Below are 13,597 nucleotides of genomic sequence, written 5' to 3' on the forward strand. Positions count from 1 at the left end.
ATATATATACTATCAGTAGTGAAATATGCATGCTTTGATTTGTTGTTTGGTCTTAGTCAGTCCTGGAATAAGATTGGAAGCAGAAATGCCTATAAGAGGTCAGCACAGGAGTCAATGGGGTTTAGAAGGTCACTTCATGTCTCAGAGTTTTCCACTGGGACTCACAGAAATTCTTGTGTTGTCGAACATTCTGGAAAAAAGAGGTTTACTAAATATACTTAAGGGTAGTGGTCCCTTCCACCATCTGGTTGTTATTAAAGTGCTATTTACTTGTGTAAAATGTCAAGGTTAACTTTTTCCCTTAGGTATCTTATTTTGGATTTGCTAACTTCATAATCATTAAGCAATTAACATTAGAGTCATTTGGTATTAATACAAACAATCCCACAATGCCTGAGAAGTGCATTATTATAAACATCACCAAAATTAAATCAAGCAGCATTAGAGATTGTTTACAGAGTGAGTTGCAGACCCTGGAGGTCCTAGGAGAGAAGAGTTCAGCATTTGACTAAGTTCTCTGACTCCAAAGGATGCTCATCTGTGAATGATAAACCTTAAATGCATGTGCTTTTGGGGGATGCAAACTCTATTATATATACCAAATTATTCATCAGGCCATGCTCACTCGCAAAAAAAAAATATCTTTATCAGTACCCAAATTTAAGTTCACCCCTGGAGAATTTTGAAATTGAAAGGAAAGTTCTGGCTGTACATGAACTCTGTGAAGTGAAAATTTCCATATGCCTCACAGAGACTGCAGATGTATGTGGAGAAGCACATGTACATTGCATGAAAACCTTTGCATTTAGTGCTAGGCAGTGTAGCATGCCTGTAATTCCAACAACTCCGGAGGCTGAGGCAGGAGGATCACAAGTTCAAACCCAGCCTCAGCAACTTAGAGAGATGCTGTCTCAAAAGAAAAAAAGTACTGGGGATGTAGCTCAGCAGAAGGAGGGAAGGGATGGGAGAGGGAAGGGAACAGAAAGAAATACCTTCTCGTTTTGGAAGCAATTGTTCAAATGCGCAGTTGATGGATGACTGTCCTGTGGTAACAAAGGTTTTTTCTTACAAGAGGACAGATTGTGATTGTGGACCATGGATAAGAACAACAATTAGTATTTGTTGAGTTTTTACTGGCATGATATTGTGATATGTAATTTCCACGTATGGATTGTTGAACACGTACCATCTTTGAGGGATGCCATTGTTATCCATAGCAGAGACTGATAATCTTGTTCAAAACTGGTCTGGCAATAGCCACCTCTCTTGGACCCATCTCCAGTTCCATCCCTCTTCCCTGATTATCTGCATTAACACCATTCTTGGTTAGACTACAGCTCCTAGAGGCTGGGGCATTCTAGGGACAGTATTTCTCTAGGGTCCACAGGAAATTCACTGTGAAACAATGGCTGGATAACTTCCTGCCACCAACAGTGACCACAGGGCTCTATTAACCACTGTCTTTGTTCTCAAAATATCCCCAAATTCATTCTTTTTGTCCACACTGAATCTTATGGGCATTTGAGAAAAAGAGCTCATCACGAAATTAACAATATACATTCTCAGTGGAAAGTGGTTATTTCCCATGAAAACTATATGGCATTTTTTTTTAAGATTTGGGCACTAATCTAGAGAAAAGTAATTATATTTGCAGATTTTCATACTAAATTTTATTCATCTTATTACATAAGAAGACAGTGGGTAATGAGGATAAAGCTAAGCAGGGAAGGGTTTAGTAAGGCTCAGAATTCTTAAGTAAAGTTTATATATAGTGAAAACTTAGGTTGCCTCAAAAAACCTCAAACAGGTTTTTGGCCATAAGGAACTAAAAAAGAATTTCAAGATATAGAGAACTAATGGGGGCAGATGTAAAGACCAGGGCACCAATGCTGAAGAGAAACAGTCTGGTAAGCCAATCAAGTGGCATTCAAGATAATTAGAGCACTGAAAATTACAGTGGTAAGATCACTACCACCAATAATTCCTCAGTGACCGGAACTTGAACATGAACTTGCAACCTGAAGGATTCTTGTGGAGAGTGTCGCCATAGAAGCCCTGCAGAATTCTGAGGCAAAACCTTTAAAATCAAGAGTCAAATGGATCTCAAAAGCACAGGCTGGAGTCAAGATGTATTTGCCTTGAAATGATAACACAAAAAGAAAGCTAGAGAAATAAAGAAAAATTCATTTTTTTTAATAAAAATTGTGAACATATGTCATGACCATGTCCTTGGAGCTGCCAGAATCAAGAGAGATTAGCTGCATTGGCTATCCAGTGGGGGGAAATGCTATCCTCAAATATTAGTCACTAGTTCAAGGCAAAGTAAGCTACATAAAATCTAGAAATTCATTGTGAGGGTAAATTTATGAGAATAGATATTTTTGGATGGGGAGAAAGACAGGAAACATCATTTTTCCTTTCTGAGGGATAGAAAGTTATGATTCCTGTCTTAGTTTCCTATATCTGCTGCCACAAAATACCATAAACAGTTCTGGAAGCCACAAGTCCAAACCCAAGGTGTTGGCAGGATTGGCTTCTCCTGAGGAAGGATGGGTTCCATGACTCTCTACAAGTTCTTGGTGGTTTGCCAGTGATCCTTGATGTTCTTTGGCTTGTGACAGCATAACCCCAAACTTTACACTGTGTTTTCTGTGTGTCTGTGTTAAATTTCTCCTTTATATGAGGACACAGCCATATTAGAATAGCACCTACCCTAGTGACCACGTCGTAAATGGGACTTCTGCTAAGACACTATTTCCAACTATGGCTATATTCATTGATACTGGTGATTAAGACTCCAATGTCTGTGGGGGAGAGACAACTCAATCCACAAAAATTCCATAGTTTTTTCCCCTAAATCCTAAAATGATGTCTCATTGGAAGTAGAATCTGCCATGACACACATGTGAAAACTGATCATGCTGACAGATTTTCCTGTGCTGTAAGATTAACCCTCAAGGAGTCTAAGATGCCCAATCTAATACCTGTCATAAATATTGGAAGAGTGAATTCATGAATACCAATGCCTTTGATTTATTTTGTACACTCTGGGGACAGAGGTACACATCAAGAATTGGAAACAAGGGCTGGATGGACCTACTGTAACCCCAGATGTTGTGCAAAATAAGAAACTTGAAATATGTTCTTGTTTTGCCTGGGTCTTCTGCACATGGCTTTACCCACTACCATGCCCACTGCCCCATGCCTGCCTGGCATAATTATCAGATGTGATTTTTATAAGCCTTTTCCGGTCCACTTATAAACTATCTTCCTCTCTTCTGATCAGTTAAAGAAGTTATTTTCTAAGCAGTTTGACACTGTTGGTTATTCTTTACTGATTTAGTTATTTACTCCAGTGATCCCCAACATTTTGGACCCAATGCTCCTTTTAGTAATATAGTATGTAACATATTATATTTTGTTTTAGTCAGCTTCTTTGTTGCTGTGACTAAAGGACCTAACCAGTACAATTATAGAGGAGAAAGAGTTTATTTGAGGGCTCACAGTTTTACAGGCCTTAGTCCATAAAAGGCTGGCCCCATCCCCCAAGGCTCAAGGTGAGGCTGAATATCATGATGGAAGAGTGTCCTGGAGGGAAGCAGCTCCCATTGTGATCAGGAAGCAGAGAGAGAAATTCCACTTTCCAGATACAAATATATACCCAAAGCCATGCCTCAATTCCCACCTCTTTCAACCACACTCTACCACTTCAGTTACCACTCAGCTAGTTGTCAGGGGATTAATCCACTGATTGGATTCAAGGCTCTTGTAATCCAATCATTTCCTTTTGGAACCTTTTTGCATCATCTCACATGTGAGCTTTTGGGGGACAGCACATTTAAAACTATAACATATACTATTCCAAAATGAAAGTCACAGGTAATATAGGCCACCTAAACATATAGTTTCAAAGAAGTTAATATCATGCCCTGAAATAACAAGGATGAATAAAATTTAAATAATTTGTAACAGTTCCATGTATAAATGCTCAGACATAAAGTGCTAAGATGCTTGCCCAGGTGCGCGGAGTGACAGTGCATGCCTTAGCTCCAGATTCAGTTTGATAATAGTGTGTGGCACCAGTGATTCTAATACCAAGAACACACTGCTATCCATGACATGGTTTTCTGAAATGGTGAATGACTCTTAGAAAAGTTCCGAACAGGACAAAGGCTATCTCCATAGCACCATCCATTCTAAATAATTCAGGGTATAACAAAATCGTACATCAGTATGTTGAATTTATATAGAGAATGAAGTTACTGTTGAGGTTCAGCTTACCATCATTTTTTTTTTTTCTGCGTGGGAGACATCTGGTGGGATACCAGCAAGTCAAGAGGATGAGAGGCAATTCTTTATCATTTGTAAATACCATGTTGCAGGACATTCAGCCTCCTGGCCTCTACCCTAGAACTGAATGCCTACCATGCTCCCAATCAGTGTGACTTCCAAAAATACATAGACAATTTTACCAAGTTCCCCCACCAACAAGAACCATGGATTCAGTCATTCCACAAACACTGAGTTTCTACTCTGTCCCAGGTATCAGATTAACGGATGAGCAGAGAGGAAAAGCTACGAAAACAACTAAAGATGGCAGAATAAGACAGTTCTAGTAAATCAGCATGTACAGTGCTTAGTGGGTGCCCTGGGAGAGTGGATGTTACAAGATTTACAAACTCCAGGCCTTGGAGGGCAAAGGACAATCAGTTTTAGATCGAAATGGTTTGAGGTGATCCTGACTGCCCAGTAAGACACAATGCTGAAAACCAGACAGTGTTTTAGGAACCTTTGTACATCCTCTCTATCCTCAGAAAACATGGAGCTGTGAAAACAGGACTGGCCTTGGTCAGAGCAAGGAGAGTTCAAACCTATTCCCACCATCTTTCTTTGAGCAACTGAAGGAAACTTGGTTACCTGGGTCTTCTCTATTGCCTTTTCCTAGTTGGCAGATGGAGGTAATATGTATAGCATGATTAATAAACAATGGCTATTTTCAATACTTATTATCATATCAAAGTAAAAAATAAAAGTAAAAACCAAAAGAGATGATGGTACCACCTGTTCACTGGTTGGTCTTATGGCTTCAAGTTCTGGGAGGTGGCTTGGATCTCAACTAACACAGTTAAATAGATTTATTTTCTTTCACTCCCTCCCTTCCTCTTTCTCTCCTCCCTTTCCCTCTATTCTCTTTCCAGTTTTTTTTTTTGTTTGTTTGTTTGTTTAGACATAATATCTGCATACATTTCTGAATACAATGTGATGTTTTGATTCTTATATATATTGGGTAGTGATCAACTCAGTAATGATCATATCCATCCCATCACCTTAAACTTTTATCCCATTTCTTTATAGTGAGTACCTTCAAACTTTTACAACTACTTTGAGATATATAATGCATTATTGCTAATTGCTAATTTATTTACCCTACATTTCAGAGAGCACACCACAAATAGCAACGAATCGTTCAAAATGTCGGAGCCAAAGCAGACAAAGAAGCAGAAACAGATCATGGAGCTGCAACACCTTAGGGACAGAGCACAAGTCACATAGTTTTTGTGGATGGCCTGAGACACATCCTGGAGGTGGTCCCTGTCCTCATGTCCATGGAGGTACATCTCCCATCCCTCAATGCCATCTGAATGTAGCCCATCTGAGATCTGCAGGGGCCAAAGTCTGAGGTAGAACTTTGGGACACATGGAAGTTTCATATCTCATGCCTAAGGCAGCCAGGTCAAGGATGTTGCATGATTCTAATTTTTTAGAGGTTTAATTTTCATGAGGTAAAAAAAATGTTCTTTTAAAATATTTCTGTTTCATATATCTAATAAATATTAGAATATTTTTTAGAGGAATTAAAATATTAAGTCTAAACTCTATTTCTTCTCCACTCTTGGTTTTTCTTTCCTTGTGTATATTCTAACACATTCACTTAAGAAAAATTATTGGCAAGAGTGATTTGGAGGAAAATCGATTCCTGTTTTTATGATCATCTCCATGGACTGAATACCTGCTTCCCTTCAAGAACTCACACCCACAGTTGGGACTCTCCATTGAGTATTGTAGTGAGTTTGATGAAATGGAACAATAGCCTTGTGGTTTCTAATTCATGTTTATGTATTCTTGATCCTTTTTAGGGTTAACGTCAATAAACAACAGAAGACCCACATCCCACTAGCACTCTGCCAAGGACCTCAGTCACACTCATGCAGAGTTTGGGGAAATAGTAGAGACATCAAGAGACAAAAAGTTTCCTTTATTTGGGGGGAACGCAGGCACTGAAGTAATCAAAGCCTGTCCACCTTGAAGGAATGGCTTTGGGCCTAGGCTAGGCACTAAAATAGTTCTATCACATCAAAAGTGAAAACTCTTGTTTCTCAAACATTCAGGTACAGCCTTTGACCTCCACATGTCAATAATCAAAGGCAGATGAAATGGGCAAATGGTTAACAACTGGGTTTGCAAATTCCTCACAAGTTTCTTTTACTTTATCTATTTTTATTTAGCTTAGAGATGTGAGGGATATGAACCATACGATTATATTTGATATCCTTGAAAGCACAGCAATCTATTAAGCCTCAGTTGTCTTAAAATCAGATGAGATTCTTGCTCAGTGGGGTCATTATGTAAGTTTAAGGACAAATAAAAGTCAGCAGAAAGAAGACCAAAGAGCAAAGGGTGATGGATAATAGGAATGAGTAAGTTGATTTTTAACTGCCGTCAATCTGCATGTATCTAAAACAGGAGTTGCACCTCTGGGTCCAGCATCCTTAATATGCTGGGTGAAGAATTCCAGCCTAAAGCTGGCTGCACACCCTACTTCAGAGGAGCTAGGTAACAAGGCTCCTGTTAGTTTAAGACAAGAAATAGAAGTAAGCCTTGTTTTATGTCCTGTCCTTGGTAATTCTGAGACTGCACAGCCTGTCTCTCCAGAAGGTTGGGATTTTTTTTTTTTTTAAGCAAAATACACTATTTTGTGATTTTGACAGGAGAGCACTTTCTGATCATTAAAGAAGCAAGGGAAAAAGAGCTCTCATTTTAAGATGCCAGAGTTAAACTGAGATCATCTGGGGAGAAGCTCTGCAGCCAAAATGCTTAACAATATTTTCCAGCTTGTAACAACCTATAAAAAAACACATGTGCAGCAATAAAACAGAACAGGCAGCCATGCAAGGCTGAGAGACAGACGGACAGTTGTCCAACTTTCAGCGAACCCTGGAACATAAAATATTGAGTGTTCCCTGGCATAGCTTATCAGGCTGTGCTCCCACTGGAAGTCACCCCCCCACCCCCACCCCCAGAGGCATCTGCAGCAGCGCCCTCACTATGGGCTCCACCCTGAAGGCCCCATCCTGATGAAAAATGATAGCGGCTCCCACAGTAGTTGGTGAAACTGAAGAGGTTGCAAGGTCCCTTAAATGTCCATCATCTCCAAGGACTCCCTGAAGCATCATGGGAAAGAAGTCCCTGGTGGAGCTGTGGATTATCTAAGGGTTAACTTGGCCTCACTGCCTACCACAGCGGGAGAGCCATGCACTCTGGGGTCCTGAGAGCTGGCTTTGGGATTGGACTCCAACGTTAACTGGCTGTGTAAGCGTTTTATTTTCTCTAAGCCTCATGGTCTTTATCAGCAAAATGGGACTTTTGCTCATGGCCTGATGGCAAAGTCATAAAGGGTCTACAAAAATTATGATATAAATTCCATGTACTCTGGTTGATCCAGGAGGAGCTCAAAGCATTCTAGTTTTTCCTTATTACGCATGTTAACTCAGTCTTTTATCATATGCTTCCCACATTATCAGCTTATAAAGACTCCACACATTTAAAGTTGTCAGAATGCAGAGACAAGGGCAGGCACACATAGAAGATGATTTCAAGTTCATGTCCCTCCCACAAATAATTTCTTTTTAACTTGAGGGTAGAAGATTCTAGAAAGTTGACTTTAAAAAGAAAAGGGACAAGATCTTTCCCTATGAATTGCACAGGGTCATACCAACAGCAAAATACTCCATGCTCTGAAAGAACAGGGACCACCCGTGGCACACACTAACTGAGTTATCTGCCTTCGAGAGGCATGGGGACCAGGAAAAGATCTAAGTGATACAGAATCATCACCTGTGGAGTTGGAAAGACCTTGGAGATTATCTGGTTGTAACCCTTCTGATGACAAGTTTAGTTTCTAATTTATCCCCTATTTCATCCTCCAAAGAATTAAGTGATTGTTATAAAATGCTATCCTATAAATAAAAAAAAAATATTTCGTAGTTGGTAAAAACAAATTCAGAAAGGTGACATAACAGTAACCTAGAGGTAGAGTCAAGGACATCTTTAGATGTGCAAAAGGGGACATTGTACTATAGGCAGAGAGAAGTTAGATGTACAGAGTTCATTTGGCTGTAGGTTCTGGTCTAAGATCAGGTGTAACATCAGTAGCTACTCTGGAAATTGTTCTCACTTGATTTTGAGGTAGAAAGGTTTTGAGTCTTCACAATTATGTGGTGCTGACAGAACCTCATTACCGGGGCAGGAGAATTTATTCTTTCTGGCTGAGCTGCAGAATACAGATGTGTATAGATTGTGGGAAAAACACCAGCAAATCTCATAGTTCAATGACATGAATCTCTTTATGGAGTCATTGCCCAAGGTGTCTGTTCCCTTTTAGTCTATAATTGCCACCTTTTCCACCCAAGTATTTGTGTCATTATTGAGAATTTATGGCATTTGGCTACTTCTTGAACTAATTTCAGTACATCAATAAAACTTTCAGTTTACCTTTAAGCCAAGAGAAAGTCTGTGGGTAACTTTTAAGACTTCACCCTTCTTCTAGTATCTAAGAAACAGGCTTTAATAAAGACAATTCCCTCTTTGAAGGCCAACTAACAGACCTCTTAACAGTGGCTTCCTTTAATGAATTTCATCTGAGCAGCTTTCATGTGCTTTGACTGTAGCAAGAAATAATAAAACAAAGTATTAGGGAATGAAGTCAGCCAGATTTGAGGTTCCCAGCCTGAACTTTCTGTACTCACTAATTTTTCTGCTCCTTCCCCAACTACCTTTCAAATGCAGTTACTCAGAAAGGCCTAGGAAAACTTGTCTTTAGTTATTTAACACACACACGCACTCTTTTAACTTCAGCCCTTCTCCTTCCACAAATTGAATCATATGCAATTGCCAATATCTGACCAATTCTGACCTACAAATATGGCAACGGCATTTTGGTTCAACTTAGTAGTAATAACATCTTGTGTAATGTTGGTAACTGAAACAAAAATGTTGTCTTGTATTTAGAAGTGAATGGAAGCAGGGTATGGGGGTACACGGCTGAGATCCCAGTGACTTATGGGGCTGAGACAGGGATCACAAACTTGAGATCAACTTCAGAAACTGTGAGGCTCTAAGTTGCTTAGAGAGAATCTGTCCCAAAATCAAATAATAGAAAGGGCTGGGGATGCAGCTTACGGTAAATCACCCCTGGGCACAGTCCCAGTACCAAATAAATGAATGAACAATGAAAAAGAATGGAGACTCAGATGTGATATATCCCAGCTCGTGCAGGGTACACACTGAGCTCTAGAAACTCAAGACGGAAAGAAGGAATTACAACTAACATCACCAGTTGCAGAGCCTGGGCTAGATTTGGGATGATTTGACTCTTATGTCAATGGTCATATGTCCATAGCAGGAATCAACAAACTTTGTCTATAAAGGGAAGCAGTAAATATTTTAGGATTTGCGGGCTCGAACGTCTTCTTGTAACTCAGAAGCAGCTACACCCAATATGCCATCAAAGAAGTGGCCATATTCCAATACAACTTTATTTACAAAATAAGGGGGTGAGTTGGATTTGGCCTCCAGGATGTAGTTTGTCAAGTACTGCTCTATAGAATTCCTGGACCTAAAGATAACTGCAAGCAGATGGGTGAGGGGTTTGTATATTGAAAGCCCGTTCCTGTGTTCAGGGATGCAGAGATGCATAAAGATTACAACCATCCCTCCATTTACTGTGACCTGCATTTTCCTTAATATCAGTAGCTAAAGTAGCCCCAAATCATTAGGATTTGCTTTTGGGCACCTTGGGGTCACAGGCTACCTAAGAGTTTCTAATCTTCTGGATTGGATCACCCAGGTGGGGAATTATACTCATATCTTTACTCCTTGACTGACATCTACAATAGACACTTCCTACATGAGAAAAGAAGCATGTTAGAATATTCCTTCTATCTGGATGGCTGAGCTATGGAATGAGATAGTGATGCTCTTGAGTGACTTGTCACAACTTTAACAATCTTAGAGACCCCCTCTGTGGGCTGAAAGTAACTCCATTATATCACTGCGTATTGGTGAACTTACATGGTTTTGAATTGGCACTTGGATCAGCAAGGTATTTTTAGATAGATGCACATACTCTTTCCAATTCTCTGAAGCTTAGAAGCCATTTAACTGACATTTACTTTTAATCTGAACTTCAGAAGCATGGGAGAAGGTCATTATGCAACTTCAAAGACTTTATTGGTTCCATACTCAGGCCAGAAATCCAAAACACTGAAGGGATAAATTATAATCAGGTCATTCCAAGAAGGAAAATGAGTATTTACCAAGCCTGATCATATAAGAAGGCAATTGACATCCCTGCTGTGAAAGTCTGTCCATCCATCGGCCCTACTATTTTTTAAGGAACTGCATCAATAGTTAAAGGGTCCTACTTAGGTGGAACAGGATTCTTCCTCCCTATGAGCTAAGGATGTATTCAGAGGGAAAAGCTAGGGCATAAAGAACATAGTACAGAAAATTAAGGCAGAACTTCAGAAGATGAACTTTTAAGTGACAAAATGTAAGGGTAAAAGAAATTGAAGTTAAAGTGTAAAAGTTAAAATGTAAAAGACCGGGCATTGTAGAGTTCCTAAGCTGCAAGGCCTGAGTTAAAAGTGAAGGACTAGGTATTGTTAAGTTCCTCTGCTACACCCAGAACCTGAAATTCCTGTAACTGTTAAGACAATACTCGAACTGCCCAGTAAATATTCTCCCTGACCGCCTGGTTGTTTAATAACTTAGGGCCCTGTGCGATCTTGCACGTAGGCATCGCAGGGCCTAAACCAATCAGTCTGAATGTGTACCCCGCTTTAGAACTGACCTATCACCCCCGCCCAATCTGTTCCCACCAATGAATGAACTAATCATGTTTAGGAATTGTTGTTTGATTTTCCCGCGGTGTATGATGATTTGTTAAAGGAGACTGTGATGTATGCAAAGTCCCCGCCCTCCCCAAAAAGTGTACTTAAGCATTGCACAACCCCTGCTCTGGGCTCTGGGCTGCTCTCCCTTCTTGAGTGAGCACGGAGCCCCAGCGCGCTGGAATGGATCCCCAATAAATCCCCTTCTGCAATTACATGAGTCAGTCTCTTGGTGGTCTCTTCCTCCGACGCTTCGCCGGACCCTTACAAAACCAATATTGGGGAAAAATCCTTAGAAAGCAGCAGCATGTGAAATGTCACCAGCAAAAGCTATGCAGGGCTCCAGTCATGCTACAAACCAGGAAAAACTCAAGAACATGCAGTGAACACAGCTCTGATGAGTCACTATGCTTTTTACCCCCAGAGGCCAAAGCATTCGAGCTTCCTAAAAGCTGAAACCACTCACTGGCTATGATGGCTTGTCTACAACTAGGAAGGATGTTCTTCTTCTTCTTTTTTTTTTTTTTTTAAGTTGTACAATATGATGAAGCCCATTGTCTTGAAGAATTCTCTTAATTTATAGTACTTTATATACACAATTTGAGAGAAGATCTGGGGTAAGAAACAGCTTAGCACAAAATCCAAACTCAAGGATGGTGAAAATGCTCAATGTGATCTGAATTGATGGCAAAGTTCTGTGGGGCATGGAAAGCAATTGGCAGATGTTACCTGAGCACGGTGAAGAAGAAGAAACCTCATAAAATAGATTCGAATTCTAGCAGTGACAGTAGTGTTTTTTACAGTGACATCTTCTAATTCAAGTTCACATTATTAGTCGCTATGTTAGTCACAGCTGCTGATCAAATTTTGTATTTGCACTTTACAAATAGAGCAAAATACCAAAGCAGCTTAGAATGTACCAAATTCAAAAATTCACCATTTATCTGGTTCAAAGCATATTTCTTCCCATAGAACTAAAGGTAGAATGCAAGACCAAGAGAAACCAACACCAGACGAAGTAAGAGCTTATCCTCGATACCAACCATCCTGCTTTCTCAGGCTCATTAATTTAATCAAGAGGATAAATGGCAGTGGTACTTACTTGCTGGCGATGGGGTGCTGCACCCACTTGGTGGAGGGTGGCCGTGAAGACCATGGAGGGGAGGCAGGGAGAGTCCTCCGATGACAGGTGGAAAGAGCAATGGGTAGGGGGTGGCTGGATAGTGAGCCATGTGTCCATTCACGGCCGGGACAGGGCATGCGTGGCTACTGGTGGTCATGTTTCACAGAATGAAAGGTGCTCTGGGGCAGGAAGACATCACTCCAGTCCCAATTTGAGGGAGGTAAACACAGGGCAGGAACTGAGGCCGAGTTGTATTCTGAGCCAAAGACAAGACAGTTCAGTTCAATCAATAACCTGGCTTCTTCCCGGGGTGGTTTCTCCACCTCTCATTTTGCTACTCTGTTCACAAGAAAGATGCCACTTTTGCTCAGCTTCTCAGTTTAAGGCTGGGGAGACACAAGCACCTTCAAATTCCAGGGCAGTTAATCCTGTAAAAAAAAAAAAAAAAAAAAAATATATATATATATATATATATATATATATATATATATCACAAATCAAAATATTTCTCTCTTTATTGAGTAATTATGCAAAACCCCTAATATTAATTCAGGTCTCTGAACTCCTTGTTGTTTCTCTACACTAACTCTTTTGCAGTTTTAATTTTATTAAATTCTCACATTCTAACATAGAATAAAACTTCAACAATTCCATAAATTTTTAATTTATTTTTTAGTTGTAGTTGGGCACAATACCTTTGTTTTATGTATTTTTTTTTTTAATGTGATGCTGAGGATCGAACCCAGGGCCTCGCACGTTCTAGGTGAGCATTCTACCACTGAGCCACAACCCCAGCCCTACAATTCCATAATTAAAAAATAACTGATCATCCTCTGTTGGATAGCAAAATCCCCACTCCTCTCATACTCTATGGTACCACTCAACCTGCTAAATTTTTCTTCATAGCTCTTCAACTACTTGACACATTATATGTGGGAGTATTTGTTTTTGTCTGTCTTCCCATTAGCAGGCACTCAAAGTGGTTCTCTGTTTTGTTAACAGTTATGCCTCAAGATCCTGTAAAAGCACCTGACAGAGGATGAACACGCGATAAATACCGTCGAATGAATGAAATGTTTGTCCCGTTCTTTAGGGAAATTGATTGTTTACTGCTATTCTGACCTATATGCCTCCAAGATGTACATATTTTATGTGATCTACTTTGGATTATAAAACAGCCATTGCAAATGATAAACCCAACAAAATAAATATAATTATTGGAGAAAAGAACAGTATAATCTAACGCAAAGTGGGAAAAACTGTTTTGTTTTGTTTCTTGGTACTGGGGATTGATTGAACCCAG

General features: G+C 39.9%; 1 protein-coding gene across 1 annotated transcript in view; it reads right to left on the bottom strand.

Moving 5' to 3' along the window:
- The window catches only part of Rarb (retinoic acid receptor beta), a 376,875-nt gene extending 364,161 nt beyond the window's left edge, over positions 1–12,714 (bottom strand). Inside the window, exon 1 of the mRNA XM_048795452.1 lies at positions 12,274–12,714. Coding sequence (XP_048651409.1) covers positions 12,274–12,451 — 178 coding nt within the window. The 5' untranslated portion in view covers positions 12,452–12,714. The remainder of the gene's footprint in view (positions 1–12,273) is intronic.
- Positions 12,715–13,597: the final 883 nt, after the last annotated feature.

Source organism: Marmota marmota, unplaced genomic scaffold (genome assembly GCF_001458135.2).
Source record: "Marmota marmota marmota unplaced genomic scaffold, marMar, whole genome shotgun sequence".
Classification (NCBI taxonomy): Eukaryota; Metazoa; Chordata; class Mammalia; order Rodentia; family Sciuridae; genus Marmota; species Marmota marmota.